The sequence below is a fragment of the Alosa pseudoharengus genome, unplaced genomic scaffold (assembly GCF_046254945.1).
Source record: "Alosa pseudoharengus isolate Yale_2024_CS ecotype anadromous, Long Island Sound unplaced genomic scaffold, YU_APseudo_1.1 YU_APseudo_1.1_scf_18, whole genome shotgun sequence".
NCBI classification, from domain to species: domain Eukaryota; kingdom Metazoa; phylum Chordata; class Actinopteri; order Clupeiformes; family Clupeidae; genus Alosa; species Alosa pseudoharengus.
In genome coordinates, this window is record NW_027468650.1 from 17399588 (window position 1) to 17415674 (window position 16087).

Consider the following 16087-nt stretch of genomic DNA (forward strand, 5'->3'; position numbering starts at 1 on the left):
TATCAGCCAGCCGTCAACCTCACAGTTTATGGGGAAATTTAGTTTACTGCTTGGAAATTCAAAAGGACCAAACAGTTAATACTTTAATATCCTCTTAAATATAGGATTATGTTTGCTTAGGAGCCCAGAGTCAATTTCCCAAACCATTAGACATCACCTCCTCAAGCAAGATAAGACCAGCTACGCAATGGGGTGAATTTAGTGACCTTTATTAGCCTATGTCTGACCTCTACCTCTAACACCATGGACATAAAATGAAACTCAACATACGTATAACACTATTTCATAGATTAGCCCACATCACATTTTGTGTCAGTCTGTGCCCACTGTAGGCTACACAGATTATTCTAGAACCCACAACAAACAAGGGATATAGCCTATATAGTAGGCTATACTCTTTTGATCCCGTGAATCTCTGCATTTATCCCAATCCGTGAATTAGTGAACACAGTGAGGTGAAGCACACACCAATGCCGGTGTTACATGGCAACTGGCTTCCGTGTTTACTGGCTGCGTTGATGACGTTTCATGATTGATGACGAGTCTTTGACAGATGTGGCCGCTTGCAGATTTGTCACTTTCTGATATACTAGAGACGCACACAAATATGCATGACATGTTTAAAAGTCAAAAATGTATGTAGTACTACATGCACTAGACCATGAATATGCCACCCAAAAAACAAACACCTAAATAGCATAAATTAACTTCACGTGGGTATCGAACCACAAATAATTTGACCTGTTTGCTTGCTAATCAGACGTCTATCAACTTGCGCCACGAGCCAGCTGACAGCACTCACAGAAATTGACTTCAGTTGTATGATTAAAAGAAGTCTGCTAACGTTATGATAATTGTAACAAGTTCACATAGCTGTTCATGTTATCTGGCTACCATGTTATCATGCTACCGTTGCCCAAGCCATTTAGTAGGCCTTCATGGTTAAGTATCATGGTTTACAAACGTTTCACTGAGGTTAGGCTGTGGCCGCCCCTACCTGAAGTGTCTAGAGCAAATAAATCAGCAAATAAATCAAATAAAAATGTGTTGCCTAATTGTATATCCTTTTGTCCAGCCTATTCTTTTAAAGGATCCGTATGTAGGATTTTGGCCAAAACTGGTACTACAATCACTTTCAAAATACTGTAGAGCGGTGTACACCGCAGAGCAGAGCTGGCAACCCATATGCCGAAACACTACTGACTTTGTGATTACTAAATAGGTGGAGGGTGGCGAATCAAGCTAAAACACAAATATGTAAACATCAACATCAGTTGAGGGCTGCAACTTCACTTTTTTAAATGACGATATCCTGGCCGGACTACTGTTGTCAGTGATATAAGTATTTGAAATTAGCTTGATTTCCTAATGTCTAGTGACAAATCAGGGCCATTTTATGATTAATTGAATTACATTTCTTACATACGGTTCCTTTAAGAATTCAGTTCATGAAACACAGGCATTGAAACCCACACTGCAATGGGCAGGAGAAGTCTATAACGTGTCCATATTTTACACAGAATTTGCGCACAGGGAGAATCAAAAATGCTTAGGCTTATAGGCTATTAACGTTAATGTTGCTGACATGTAAACATGGGTTTGATATTTTATTGATATTTGATTTAGCCTACCAATTCACACATTTGTGCTTTTCCTGTGGCACAACAGGTTAATGCCTTTATGTTGCTTTTTCACGCAGTCGACATGGGTTCAATCCTCCCCATTACACGTTTTTTTATTATTATTTATTTATTTTTAGACCAGCAACGCTTCCTCAATTTAGGCTACAGATACTAGGTGGCCAGAGCCTGACCAGCAGTCAGTGAAAACTTAACCATGATACTTTGAAGACCTACTGGCTTGGGCAACTGCTGTAGCAAGACAACATGTACCATCAGCCGTGTAAACTTGCTACAATCGCCAGCTGACTTCTTCAAATTGTAGACTAACGGCTCCCACACACAGCTGCGTGCATCGCGTTGCTGGAGACGCACCCCATTCACTTTAAATGGGCTCACGTGATCCGTTGCCGAACTGAATTGTGGGTCCGTCGCGTCACGTTTCTCCCGCTGCTCGCGTTGAGGAGTTCAGCTGTTGCTGCACCGACAGACGGCACCGGCCAATCAAGCCAATCTACGGACGGCACCAACCAATCACATTACGGTTTTACTTCAAGTCATTTGCATAACTACCGTCGGGAACACCCACTGGCATGCGTTGACGGAACGCAGCTGTGTGTGGGAGCTGTAAGGGCTGAGCTACACCAGGCGCGTAACTGAAGCGTTCCGTTCGCGTTGCGTCTGCTGCAACAATTAGCTTCCATTAGGCTATATTCAATGGAAGTAGCTACACCAGACGTGACAGTGGGGCGTACGTTTGAAAAAAATAGACCATTCATCTAAAATGGATTTTACGCGTCACGAACGGAACGCTTCAGTTACGCGTCTGGTGTAGATCATACCTAAGTCACAATGACGCAAGTCTAGATGTATGGTTATCATGTAAGTGGTTTCATTTAGGAAGCAGGTTTGATACCCACGAGTTGTTACTACTATTTGTATTTATTTTTTTGGTGGCATATTCATGGTCCAGTGCATGTAGCGTACTACAGACAATTTTGACATTTAAATATGTCATGCATATTTGTATTTGTTCGTCTCCAGTTTCCATCAGAAAGTGACAAATCTGCAAAGCGGCCACATCTGTCAAAGAAACGTCATCACTCGTTAAACGTCACCAACGCAGCCAGTTAAAGGGGTGGTTCAGGATTTTGGACATAAGACCTCATTTCCAAGTAAGCAAGTGTGATATTTATCAGTGGAGACCGTTTTCAACACGTTTCATCCAGTCCTTCTTATTTGCAGAGTTCGCAGGTGCTAGGCTAGCGCAAGTCAACGGTATGTGCTAGCCTGCCACTAAAGACAGTCTTACCCACTCCGAAGTACACCTGAGGCAAATTCCAGACAATCGATGTAAATGTCTGTGTTGATAGAATAGTGTAAGAAATACAACTACCCTTGCATCGCATTGCAATAGTTATACTTTGGTCCCTGAAGTTGTTAGTAGTCATTTTGCAACTCAGCGGCGGACTGCTATTACCAAGGCTACTACTAGGTATCCCCATTGGAGTGCGCTTTACTGTTTACTTTTCGGCGCAGTACTACTAACCGGAGCAAGTATAATTCCGCCGCTGCTAGTCCCTCAAAATGTAATGCGAACGTTGAAATGCAAGGATAGAATAACGTTAGAAACAACACTATCAATACAGACATTTACATCGATAGTCTGGCGTTATAATTTATTTGCCTCGGGTGTACTTTGGAGTGGGTAAGACTGTTTTTAGTGGCAGGCTAGCACATACCGTTGACTTGCGCTAGCCTAGCACCTGCAAACTCTGCAATTAGAAGGACTGGATGAAACATGTTGAAAACGGTCTCCACTGATAAATATTACACTTGCTTACTTGGAAATGAGGTCCTATGTCCAAAATCCTGAACCACCCCTTTAACATGGGTGCCAGTTGCCATGTAACACGGTGTTATATGGTAACTGGCTTTCATGTTAACTGGATTGTTTACTTTGCCTCTGGAGTTAACGTAACCGCCCCCTTCTTTTGCAGGTGTGTTCAGCTGATACGAAGACGTAGGCCTAATTACTCCCTGCACCATGTTGTCTATGCCTATATGTTTATTTCTTAGCTTTTGTCCAAAGCGATTGTCGTCGACTGTCGTCAACAGTAAAGTCAAACGGCCCAAATAAAGCAATAGGCCTACTCAATATTAGTAATGGACTATAGGCTACACAAATCAAATTTAACTGAATAGCTATAACAACAACCATAATCATAATACCCTACACAACACAGCAACACTGTACAAAATAATTAGATATAAATAGGGTGTAGGCTTTTGAATTTTGCACGACCCCAGCACGACCACTGAGCACCAAAGATTCTTTGCTGAGCACCATAGACATAATATACATGTATATTATAATGTCTAGGATATGCTGAGCACGACCCCAACATGTTGCTCAACTTCCTGCTGCTCGTAACCATGGTTACAGCGTAACGAAACACTGCTTGTAAACTGTGTGCTGTCCTGTGGCTGCTACTTGGTCAGCTTTATAATTTCCACTTTGGAACATCCTCGTTCATGTGCATCATTCACAATGGAAGACAGCGAAGGATTTGATGATTTCCTGGGAAATGTGGATGCGATAAGTACGTTGTGTTCAAAACCTCAGTGCAATAGACATTAACGTTAGTCTAGTTAGACTATCGTAACACCCCCAATTATCACCACTTTTGTTCAGAAATTCTAAAACAACGATGTTTTTTAACACTTCAAAATAACATTTACTAAATGAACCTTACATATTTCAGTAGCCATAGATGTGTAGATTTGAACAAAATCTGGTTTGGTTCTTAACGGGAGCATTTACTGCCTGAAATATCCGATTTTGTTTACCACGCTCGGAGTTATAGTGCTGGCCTGATGGGTCGCCTATTTACACCGTTTCAACGGCACATGAACGGTTAGCAGCTAGATCAAGAATTCTTCTCATGAAATTAAAATTCCACTGGAGCTCCAAGCGGTTGTGTACACGCAGCCTTACAGCTGTTTACAGCTCTTCGAGTCACGGTAAAATGTCATTTTTGGTACATAGCTAATTTAGATACACCTATTGTGTGGGTGGTTGCGTTTCTTTAGGAGTCCGCTGTCTTGGTTTGTATAGAAATGGATATTAAGTGACACATACATGGAAATGGTAGCTTCTAGACTAGTTAGAATCACGTTGTGAGATCGCTAACGTTAGCAGCAAAACTAAAACAGCAGTGTTAGGTGATGCTTTTTCAGAAATTAATTCTGTTAATTTTAGACACACGTCGCCAAGTGAATTCAATTAGGATCGCAACAGTTTGTGTATCGTCATAACCACCAATGTTGTGCCCTGGTTGTTTGCATTGTCCTTGCTGTGTGTGTGCGTGTGTGTGTGTGTGTGTGGGTGATATATGGTCATGGTGCTTATGTCTGAAGGCGAGCTGGTGAAAGAGCTGTCTTCTGCTGACACGAGTAGCCACGCCAAAGCTGTGGAGCGCGCGGACAGCTGGCTGGAGGCCTCTAAACGGAAGACGCATCAGAAAGGAGCCGTCAACCGGACTGTGATTAACTCACGTAACCCAGCGGCAGCGACAGCCCAAGCGGTAACTGGATTTGTTTGGCCTGCCGCTAGAGACTTGCAATAGCAATACAAGTTTTTTTTTTTTTTTTTTATCTTTTGGTGGAGTTTTCAACCCAGAGTTTTGCTGGGTTGAAACAGTATACGAACATCAAACTGCAAGAGAAAACTATTAGGGCTGTTTTGTTTTGTTCTGATAGTCAGCCACACAGTGCTCATTATGTGAGATTATATAGATCAAATACAAATCAGTCAATTAGTATTTTCAAACAACCAGAATTCATAGCCAGTTCATTAAGAGAACTTAGCAGTTTCTGAAGTGTACTTAGCCTACTGTACACCATGACAATTTTGGGTTGTTTGTTAATGCTACGGACTGCAATGTACCCCATCAAAGTGCTTTTCTCACCATTGAAAATTATGCTGTGTGTCGTGCTGTGTGTTCTAGGACTTCCCCAGTGATCCAGACACCAGTCAAGGTGTGTGTTACCATGTCTACTCACATGACAAACAGGGGCATATACACTGAAAGATGTAGAGCTAAGTGCACATTCCCCAGAAAACGGTTACTTTGATCAGTGCGCAGCCTTTCAAGCATGGCTAACTGTAACCCTTCCATGGCTTAGAGGCGTTCATGAGGCTGCTGGAGAAGGATGCTGAGGAGAGGAGGAAGAGCAGGAAAGCAAAGGAAGAGAAATCCAACGGTAAGAGTGGATGTCTCCTGTAAATCAATTGTCTGTCAGAGCAGAGGCTGGATTTCGTGTTGGCTCACGCTGAGTACCCCTCTACACACACACACACCCAGCCCTGAAGGCCAGAGGCAACGTCGCCTTCTCTCAGGGGGACTATCAGACTGCTGTGCAGCTCTACACGGAGGGACTGCTGCAGCTGCGAGATAAGCAGGAGCTCTACACCAACCGGGCACAGGTGGAGTCTCACAGTGCTGACACAGTCACAGATATGACAACACAGCCACAAACACAGCACAACACAACACAAACACAGCACAACACAAACACAGACATGACACGACACAAACGCAGCACAGACACAAACACGACACAGACTTATACACAGCACAGCCACAAACACAAACACAGACAAAAACACAACACAACATAGACACAACCACAACATAGATATAACAAACACAGACACAGCACAGATACAAACACAGGTGATCATATAGAAATTCAATACTGGGCACAAGTAGAACCCACAGCACAGATACAGATACAAACACAGACACATTCATCTTCATTTCTGGAGGACGAACTGTAGGTAGACACAGGATGAAAGAGACAGACTTTAGTGTGTGTTTCTGTGTCTCCCTATGGTGCAGGCGCTCATCAAACTGCAGAGGTACACAGAGGCCATCGCTGACTGTGAGTGGGCTTTAAAGGTGAGCACTACTGCAGGTGTGTGGCACTGAGCTGGGCTTTAAAGGTGAGCACTACTGCAGGTACTTAGCACTGAGGTGGGCTTTAAAGGTGAGCACTACTGCAGGTGTGTGGCACTAAGGTGGGCTTTAAAGGTGAGCACTACTGCAGGTACTTAGCACTGAGGTGGGCTTTAAAGGTGAGCACTACTGCAGGTATGTGGCACTGAGCTGGGCTTTAAAGGTAAGCACAACAGCAGGTGTGCGGCACTGAGCTGGGCTTTAAAGGTAAGCACTACTGCAGGTGTGTGGCACTGAGGTGGGTTTTAAAGGTGAGCACTAAAGGTGAGCACTACTGCAAGTGTGTGGCACTGAGGTGGGCTTTAAAGGTGAGCACTACTGCAGGTGTGTGGCACTGAGGTGGGCTTTAAAGGTGAGCACTACTGCAGGTGTGTGGCACTGAGGTGGGCACAGGTTTTCCACAGGTCATAGAATTTCTGGAATATCATGGCATTTTAATAAAGTCTATATTCCAAACATGGAAAGTCAGGAAAGTTAATTGTATTTTTTTAGGGCAAAGTCAGTAGCCTAGAAAACTAGACGCACCCTAGCGGCAGCAAATTACATTTGCTTCCAGGGCTAGTCTAGCAACTCTCCGTTGGCTTGTGAGCTCGAAAAATTAAACTTCTATCAGGCCAATCAAATCGTGTATAGAGTCGTTAGGCGGGCTTAACATAATGATTGATGGCAGAGTTGCAACGGTTTGGCTTGATTCCCTGCTACTTGAAAACAAAGAAGATGGATGTTGCTGTTGGCCAACAGTGTGACACGAGTAAGCTTGTTTTAAGTTGGCAAAAGTTTGAACTAGCCAACTAGCTCCGCTGGTGGGAAAATGCATGGGACTCAGCGCTGTCCTATTGCGTACAGAGGGAATTTGAAAGACAACCGATTATCCCGCCCCTTGGACTGAGTACTGTGAACGGTGAGTGCCTAGACCCTACATTTTAATGTGGGTCTGGCTCGTCAGGCTACAAAGTCAGGGAATATCAGGGACATTTGTTGTAACAGTTTAAATGTACTTTCCAAAATACATTAATACAAATATATTTCCATACAGCATTGGTGTTTATCTAGTAATTAGATTTTTCTATTACTGCTTGCTTGAGTGGTTGTCATCAGCCCTACTTCGTTCTTTCTCAATGCCCATATATTAATTTCCCACTCTAAAAAAGGGCAAAGATTCTTGAACGATTCTTGAACGAACTGTTGGAGGTGTGTGACATTGAGGTGGGCATTGCTGCAGGTATGTGGCACAAAAGTGGGCACTACTAACCTGGGAACACCCTGACCTTCACAATTGTACAATTGGGTGTGGGTCTGGAAAAGCTTCATTGAGGTTCTAGGGGTGTAACGCAGTGAAATTAAACTTAAATTGGGACATTCAATTCTTACCAAACCATCTCAAAAGTGTAGCAATCTTGTAAACGAAGGTTGTAAATGCAGTTGTTTACTCAATTCCAAAGAAATACACGTCCATGTCAGATTAGCGATTGTGTTTGTGTGCCCTGCAGAGCGAATTCCAAATTTGCAGAAAGGTCGTATGGGTATTCCAAAGGGGCACTACTGCAGGTGTGTGGCACTATGGTGGGCTTTAAAGGTGGGCTCTACAGGTGTGTTGTACTATGGTGGGTTTTAAAGGTGGGCTCTACAGGTGTGTGGCGCTATGGTGGGTTTTAAATGTGGGCTCTACAGGTTTGTGGCACTAAGGTGGGCTTTAAAGGTGGGCTCTACTGCAGGTGTGCACTGAAGCCCAGTGTGCTGGTGCAGTGGTTTACATAGTGATAAGCATTTCTAGAAGCTTCTGTGCCACACTGACGTTCTCATGTGTACATCTTACCTTCACAGTACATTTACTGTGTATTACTAGATTGAAAATATAGACTTTATTTACACATTTTGGTGTTTTTTTTGTTGAAAGTTTCTAAACGTTTTTTTTTTCATATTTATTATTTATAATAAGTTTATAAAACTTGTGATGTTGTGCTCTTCTGTGTATGTGTGTGTCTGTCTGTATGTGTGTTTGTGTGCTTGAGTGATTGCTGTGTGTCTGGTGATGGCTCGTTGCTGTGACAGACTCAACACTCAGACATGGTGTCTCTCTCTCTATCTCTCTCTCTCTCTCTCCACCTTTCTCTCTCTTTCCTTCTCTCTCTCTCCCTCCGCCAGTGTAATGAGGAGTGTGTGAAGGCGTACGTGCACATGGGTCGGGCGCATCTCGGCCTTAATCAGTATGCAAAGGTCAGTCCTCACCGTGTTTACCCCATACTCGGTCACTCTGTCAGAGCCCTAATGATGTTCTTGCTGAGCGGCTAACACCTCTCCCTGCTAACGCTGATGCTGCGCTCATGTGTGGTGTATATGTGTGTGTGTGTGTGTGTGTGTGTGTGTGTGTGTGTGTGTGTGTGCAGGCGCGGGAGTGCTACATGAGGATCCTGGAGATGGAGCCACAGCGAGAGGCTGTTGTGAAAGGTGGGTCACCTGAGGTCATCTGAGGAAAGGTATAAGGTGGTACTGAGCTGAGTGCATCTGTGGTCACCTGAGCAACAGGCCGTGATGAAAGGCGGGTTACCTGAGGTCACCTGAGCGAATGCCCATTACAGTCTGTTTCCGATCATTCGATTCGGTTGCATGGCGGACGGAACGGATTTCATCAGGGATCGAGACGAGAGAAACGTCCAGATCCAGATCACATGAGCAGAGTGACAGCGCTACATCAATCACAGCCTCTTTCACCTTTTCAACTGATGTCTCCTCATTCTCTCTTTTTTTTCTCCAGACATGACTTTCATACACACGCAGATACACATACACACACACACACACACTCATGCACAAACAAACACACTCACACACACACTTATGCACAAACACACACACACACACACACACACACACACACACACACACACACACACACACACACACACATACTGTACACACACACCCAAATGCACATGCACACACACACACACACACACACACAGGCACATACACATACACGCATACACACTCACACACACACACACTAGAGCTTAGATCGGGCCCAAAAAATCAAGCCTGACCCTACCCGAGCCCGTGCACATTGTGCCCGAGCCCGACCCGGCCCGACACGTTAACTGTAATTATGAGCCCGAGCCCGATTTAAACCCGACGTGGGCCATTATAACTGACGTTCTCAACTACAATTCCGAGCTGTTTGAGCTACAGAAATCCGTTTAGTGGACATTGAGAGGACAAAAGAGGACATTGAAGGCTGGCTATCATTATTTCTGCCATGGCAAGCCTGCTTCATGTTCATCTTAAAGTATTTTTGCTGTCATAGGTGAACATCGTGCGCACTTAATGCACGCAACAAAGCATACCTGACAAATGCATACCTCCGACTTTTCTCCAAACTTCCTCGAAGTTATTTCTCCTGTTTTCATTTTTTTTCTTTACATCTTCAAGCTTCACGTTGCACTTAAGCTACACAATACAGCACAGCAGGCCCGGTGTGATGTGTGCGAGTGGAGAAGCTGCGCATGACACGTGTTGCGCAGATGACATTACAATTGACATTTTGTAACTCTGAGCCTAACTTGTATAACTTTGTATACACTTGTTACTTAGGCCTACTTTGATAAATATAACATATTGCTGAGTCTGACTATGGCATAGCTTTAGCTCCCCACCCAAGTAGGCTAATGATTAGAAGAAGAAAAAAGCAAGCTTGATCAAGGACCCGGCCCGGCCCGGCCCGAGGATAGTGGCTGGAATTATCGGCCCGACCCGGCCCGCCATTCTTTAAGTGAGTTCAAACTCAGAGACATGAAAGAGCCGCTTTTTTACAGTGAGCTGTCTCTGACTGCTCCTCACTCTGTCTTCTGTTCAGCCCCATATGGCCCTCTAGCCCAGTCTGAACACGAGGCATTTAAACTAATTTTCATTTGCTCTGTTCCTTTGTGCGAGACAGAGACAGAGCGAGAGACAGAGAAAGAATGAGTGTGTGTGAATACAGTGTCTTTCATCAGTGTATAGTGTTAAGAGGACGTGCTGGGCATTGTGATGGGGTTGTTTAAAGAAGTAGGCCACAAACATCTGGCCAACATTTGCAAACAGTTTTCTGTTTTTTCTGTTGTCCGTCATCATACAGGGGAGTCGGACGAGGGGTTATGGAAAGTTTTACATAAAGTTGCTCCAATTGAACTGTTCAGAGAAAACATGTTTGCCTTGAATGCTCACCTCTGTTCACGAAGTTTGACCGCATCTCTGGATGTCCAGAGTGCCGGCAGAGGTTGGCTGTTGAGGCTCCTGGGCCTGGCTGTGTGTGTAAATGTGTGTGTCATCTGCCTCCCCCACCCAGATTATTTATTCCAGGTGGAGCTGGCGGAGCGCAGGGAGCAGGAGGAGCGAAGCGCGCAGGAGAAATGTCAGAAGGAGCAGGAGGAGGCGGTGGAGGTGGTTTCCATGGCGACACAAGGGCTGCTGCAGCTCCTCCGGAAGCTGGACAAGCCTGATGAAATGAGCCTGTACTACTGCGGGGGAGTGGAGCTGCTGGCACATGCCATCACTGACTGTGAGCACACATGTGGCCTCCTCTCCTCTCCTCCTCTCCTCTCCTTCCCTCCCCTCTTCTCTCTTTTCCTCTCTCCTCTCCCCTCCTCTCCAACCCACTCATCTCCTCCCCTCATCTCTTTTCTTTTCTCCACCCCTCTCCTCTCCTCTCCTCTCCTCTCTCCTCTCTTCTTTTCTCTTTTCTTCTCATCTCTTCTCTTCTCTTCTCTCCTCGTTCTCCCCCATCTTTTATTATCTCCTCTGCTTTCTTATCCTCCTCTCCCTATCTCTTTTCTTTTCTCCTCTTCACTCCTTTCCTCTCCTCTCTTCTCCTCCCCTGATCTCTTCTCTCCTCTCCTCTCTCCCTCCTCATCACTTTCTCTGCTCCACTTCACTCCCTCAGCCCTCATTGTGATGGATTGGCTGCCCTCTCGTTTCCTCTGTGGGCTTCACAGCCAGCCAGCGCTCCCATTCAACAAATTATCTCCTCTCTTGGTCTGTGTGTGTGTGTGTGTGTGTGCGTGTCCTCTCCTTTACTCACTCTCTCTTTCTCTCTCTCTCTCTCTCTCTCTCTCTCTCTCTCTCTCTCTCTCTCTCACCCCTGTTCCTTCTTTAAGGTATCCGCTTCACTCCTTTGATCTTTCACAGTTCATCTGCTTGACTTATTTTTGCTTCTCCTGCGAATCTAATAGCCCTGATGGTATTTGGTTCGTCATATTTAACTTGCGGGGTGTGGAGCGTGACTCTGAGCCCGGAGTGCTGGCTGGATGACATGCTGCTTCTGCTGGTGTGTGCTGGTGTGTGAATGTGCTGGTGTGTTTGCTGTTGCTGCTGGTGTGTATGTGTGTGTGTGTGTGTGTCTATGTTTGTGTGTCTGTGTGTGTTTGGTGTGTGGTGTGTGTGTATTTGTGTGTGTGTGTGTGCACATGGTGTGTGTGTGTGTGTCTGTGTGTGTGTGCATAGTGTGTGTGTGTGCTGGAGGGTTTGCTGCTGCTGCTGCAGCAGCTGTGTGTGTGTGCGTGCGCGCGCACGTGTGTGTGTGTGTATTGTATATTTGTGGACTGGAACAAATGGACAGACCCGGAGCCTGCACAGGGAGTCCTCAGAGGGAGGGTGCTGGAGCGGTGTAAGCTCCTGGGTCACACTTCTACATACATCCTTAATTTAAAGGAGTACCGTCACACCGGTGTGACGGGAATGTTGGGAAATTAACATTCTAAAGAATATCTGGGTTCATTGAATACAACATAGAATTTTAGAACCTTCAATTGTTGCGGAACTTAGAATGTTCAAAAACCTACACCTTTATGTGTTCCTCACAGCTTTCTTTGGCAGCATGCCCGGGGGTGGGGTGGGGGGGTGCTTTCTTGGGGCTAGAATCTAGAAATGGTGTGTGTGTGTGTGTGTGTATGTGCATGTGTGTTTGTGTGTGTGGATGTGCTTTCTTGGTGCTAGAATCTAAAAATGGTGTGTGTGTGTGTGTGTGTGTGTGTGTGTGTGTATGTGCGTGTGTGTTTGTGTGTGTGGATGTGCTTTCTTGGTGCTAGAATCTAAAAATGGTGTGTTTGTGTGTGTGTGTGTGTGTGTGTGTGTGACAGTCTGTCTGCAGTCAGCCTCTGAGTGCTGTGGAGTTACCGTACTCCTTCAACTTCAACTCCATGATTGGTTGTCAGTATTGACTTGACTGGTATAAAGTGCATTCTCCCAGAATCAAGAAAGTTTTTAGAATCAAGCTCCTTTTCCATGGCTCTCCAGACAGCCGGATGTTGAGCTACGAGGAGATTTTCCTATTTCACGTTGACTAATGGTTATATCACAAATGTGACCCTGCATAGATTGTTTTTGCTTGCAATTACGACAACAAATCCTCAGGATTTCCCACTAGGACTTATTCTGTGGGGGTTCAATTATATTAAAATCTGTTATAATTATCAGTTATACTAAATCTGTTGGAGTAACATTCTGCACGTGCTCATCTGCATCCTGCAACAGGCAGCAATTTTTTAATTTTTCTGTTTTTATTTTTGATAAATATCTATTTTTGTCCTTGGCTGTCGGTGCCAGTCAGCTGTGTTGTGTGTGTGTGTGTGTGTGTGTGTGTACGTGTCTGTGTGCGTGTGTACGTGCGCGTGTGTGCGCGTGTGTGTGTGTACGTGTCTGTGTGCGTGTGTACGTGTGTGTGTGCGTGTGTGTGTGTGCTGTATTTTGAGCCGGGCTGTCGTGGTGCTCAGTTGTCTTCTCTGCCCTCTCCCTGCCTCTGGCACTCCAGCAGCTGGCTTGAACAGCAGTAATGAGCAGGGCTGTGGTATCAGTGGAGGCAAATGAAAATAGCCACACACTCCCTTAAACCTGCAAATCTCGTTACCATGACAATAACCCACAGTGTGCCTCTGAGGGTCCACAGTAAGCCAGCAGAGGCTTCAGCAGACACCCTCTCCTTATGAATGCAGATGGTAGGGACCCTCTTTTTATAAACGCAGATCTGAGTTAGACAGCAGAGACCCTGGTTAGCACGCAGACCTTCTCAGTTGTAATTGAGAGTGAGTCTGGAACATAAGAGGTCTGGAAGAGCTTCACTGACTTACGACTTTCAGCAGGGGCGTAACTAGCAGTGAAATTAAACTTAAATTGGTGTATTAAACTCTTACCAAATCGTTTCAGAAGTGTAGCAATCTCGTAAACAAAGTTGTGCAGTTGTTTACTCGATTTCAAAGAAATACACGTCCATGCTGGAATAGCTATTGTATTTGCGTGCCCGTGTTTTAGGGACATTAGAAATGGGTTTCAATGGCCTCTTGGCCAGACAGACCTGCAGAGCGAATCCCAAATTTCCCAAGGGTTCGTATGGGTATTTCCAGTCTAGAGAACCTTTCCTTATGAATGCAGATCTGAGTTAGACTCACAGTAAACCGTGGTCATCCTGCATAGTGCGTCAGCATTGCAATGTAATGAGTTTCTGAGACGGCCAGATACGAAATTGAGATGTGGCCATGGGTGTAGTATAGTATACAGTAGTATGGAACACCCACATTTCCAAAGCCTCCAGATTACAGATTCCACAGTTAAATATGTGCCTGTGTATGGTTGGATAAAGATCACTTTACTCTTTCTAAAGAAACATGATTGAAATCAGTAGCCCATAAAAAATGGAAAATGCCACCCAAATTATTAAAATCATCCAAAAGTATCCAAAATCATCCAAGACATGAGAAATTTACCAAAGTCTACACACTATGTTTACCACTGCCTCACAACAAAGCGCCACACCATAACATCACATAATGCATTTAGAAATCTTACATCACAGATAGCTGGTCTCTTTTTGTCCCATAATACTCTACATGTTAAATAATCTAAAAAGAGAATATTCCCAATGCACTTTTTTTTACCATTTTGTATTTCACTTTGAAGGTGATGCAGTAAAGTGATTGTCAGTGTTTTCCCTGCCCCAGTGATGGGATTGAGCTGTGTGTAAATGGTTAGGGTGTGCAATGGAATGGTCTGGTTCGGTCTTTGCTGTTCTGCGTGGAGACTGACCTTACAGTATGGTCCTGCGTTATTGGGCAGCAGGCTGGACTCCTTCCCATTGTTCTCTGTCTGGAGAGGAGAGGAGACAGGGGATCTGTTCCTGCTGTTGTTAATCTCGTTCTCCCTGTTACATGCCGGCTCAAGCATGAAACATAGAGGGGAGGCCACACACAGATAATAAGTAAATAAAGTATATTTATTAAAGAATATTCTAGAGAAGATTAAGGAAGTCAGTATAATGGATTGTAAAATAAGAATGTAGTGCCAGTCGGTGTCTAGGGGTATGTACAGCGAAACGGATACAACAAAAGCCAATGTCGGAAGAGGAGAAGAGAGCCCTCAGCATGGGGAGAGCAGGCTTCTTATCCATACGCCAAAGGGTGATCTCACACACCTGGATACACCTGGGCCCTAGTCACCTGCCACAGAGAGAGGGAGAGACAGAGCACAGGCACAGAAGTGGGCGGGGCCAAAAGAGACCAGGGTCGTAACATCCCAAAGCAGGGAGGAGAGAAGAGGAAAGGATAGGAGAGGACACAGAGGAAGCATCCTCAGTTGTGACCCTGTCTGAAAGGAGAGGAGAGGAGAGAAGAGGAGAGGAGAGGAGACAAAGGAGAGGAGAGGAGACCGAGGAGAGGAGACAAAGGAGAGGAGAGAAGAGGAGAGGAGAGGAGAGGAGACAAAGGAGAGGAGAGGAGACCGAGGAGAGGAGAGGAGACAAAGGAGAGGAGAGAAGACAAAGGAGAGGAGAGGAGACAGAGGAGAGGAGACCGAGGAGAGGAGAGGAGACAAAAGAGAGGAGAGGAGACAGAGGAGAGGAGAGAAGACAAAGGAGAGGAGAGGAGACAAAGGAGAGGAGAGGAGACAAAGGAGAGGAGAGAAGACAAAGGAGAGGAGAGGAGACAGAGGAGAGGAGAGGAGACAAAAGAGAGGAGAGGAGACCGAGGATAGGAAAGGAAAGGACACAGAGGAAGCACCTTCAATTGTGACCCTGTCTGAGAGGAGACAGAGGAGAGGACATACAGTACAGGAAGCACCTTCAGTTGTGTCCCTGTCTGAGAGGAGAGGAGAGGAGACAGAGGAAAGGAGAGGAGAGGAGACAGAGAAGAGGACATACAGGAAGCACCTTCAGTTGTGTCCCTGTCTGAGAGGAGAGGAGAGGAGACAGAGGAAAGGAGAGGAGAGGAGACAGAGAAGAGGACATACAGGAAGCACCTTCAGTTGTGTCCCTGTCAAAGAGGAGAGGAGACAGAGGAGCTGTTCCCTCATTCCCTGTTGTTTATCTCGTTCTCCCAAAGCATAGAGGAGAGGAGTGTTGGGCAGCGGTGATCATGATGAATGCCTTCCCCTCCGTATCTTTACCAGCACACACACACACACACTGTCCTCTTCCTCTGCCTCCGTCTG

At 45.3% G+C, this 16087-nt stretch overlaps 1 protein-coding gene across 1 annotated transcript in view; it reads left to right on the forward strand.

Moving 5' to 3' along the window:
* Positions 1-4170: 4170 nt before the first annotated feature.
* ttc12 (tetratricopeptide repeat domain 12) overlaps positions 4171-16087 on the forward strand; it is a 56125-nt gene continuing 44208 nt past the window's right edge. Inside the window, exons 1-9 of the mRNA XM_076291124.1 lie at positions 4171-4222; positions 5040-5206; positions 5630-5660; positions 5808-5885; positions 5987-6108; positions 6524-6583; positions 8786-8857; positions 9028-9088; positions 10962-11174. Of these exons, the coding sequence (XP_076147239.1) occupies positions 4171-4222; positions 5040-5206; positions 5630-5660; positions 5808-5885; positions 5987-6108; positions 6524-6583; positions 8786-8857; positions 9028-9088; positions 10962-11174 (856 nt within the window). The remainder of the gene's footprint in view (positions 4223-5039; positions 5207-5629; positions 5661-5807; positions 5886-5986; positions 6109-6523; positions 6584-8785; positions 8858-9027; positions 9089-10961; positions 11175-16087) is intronic.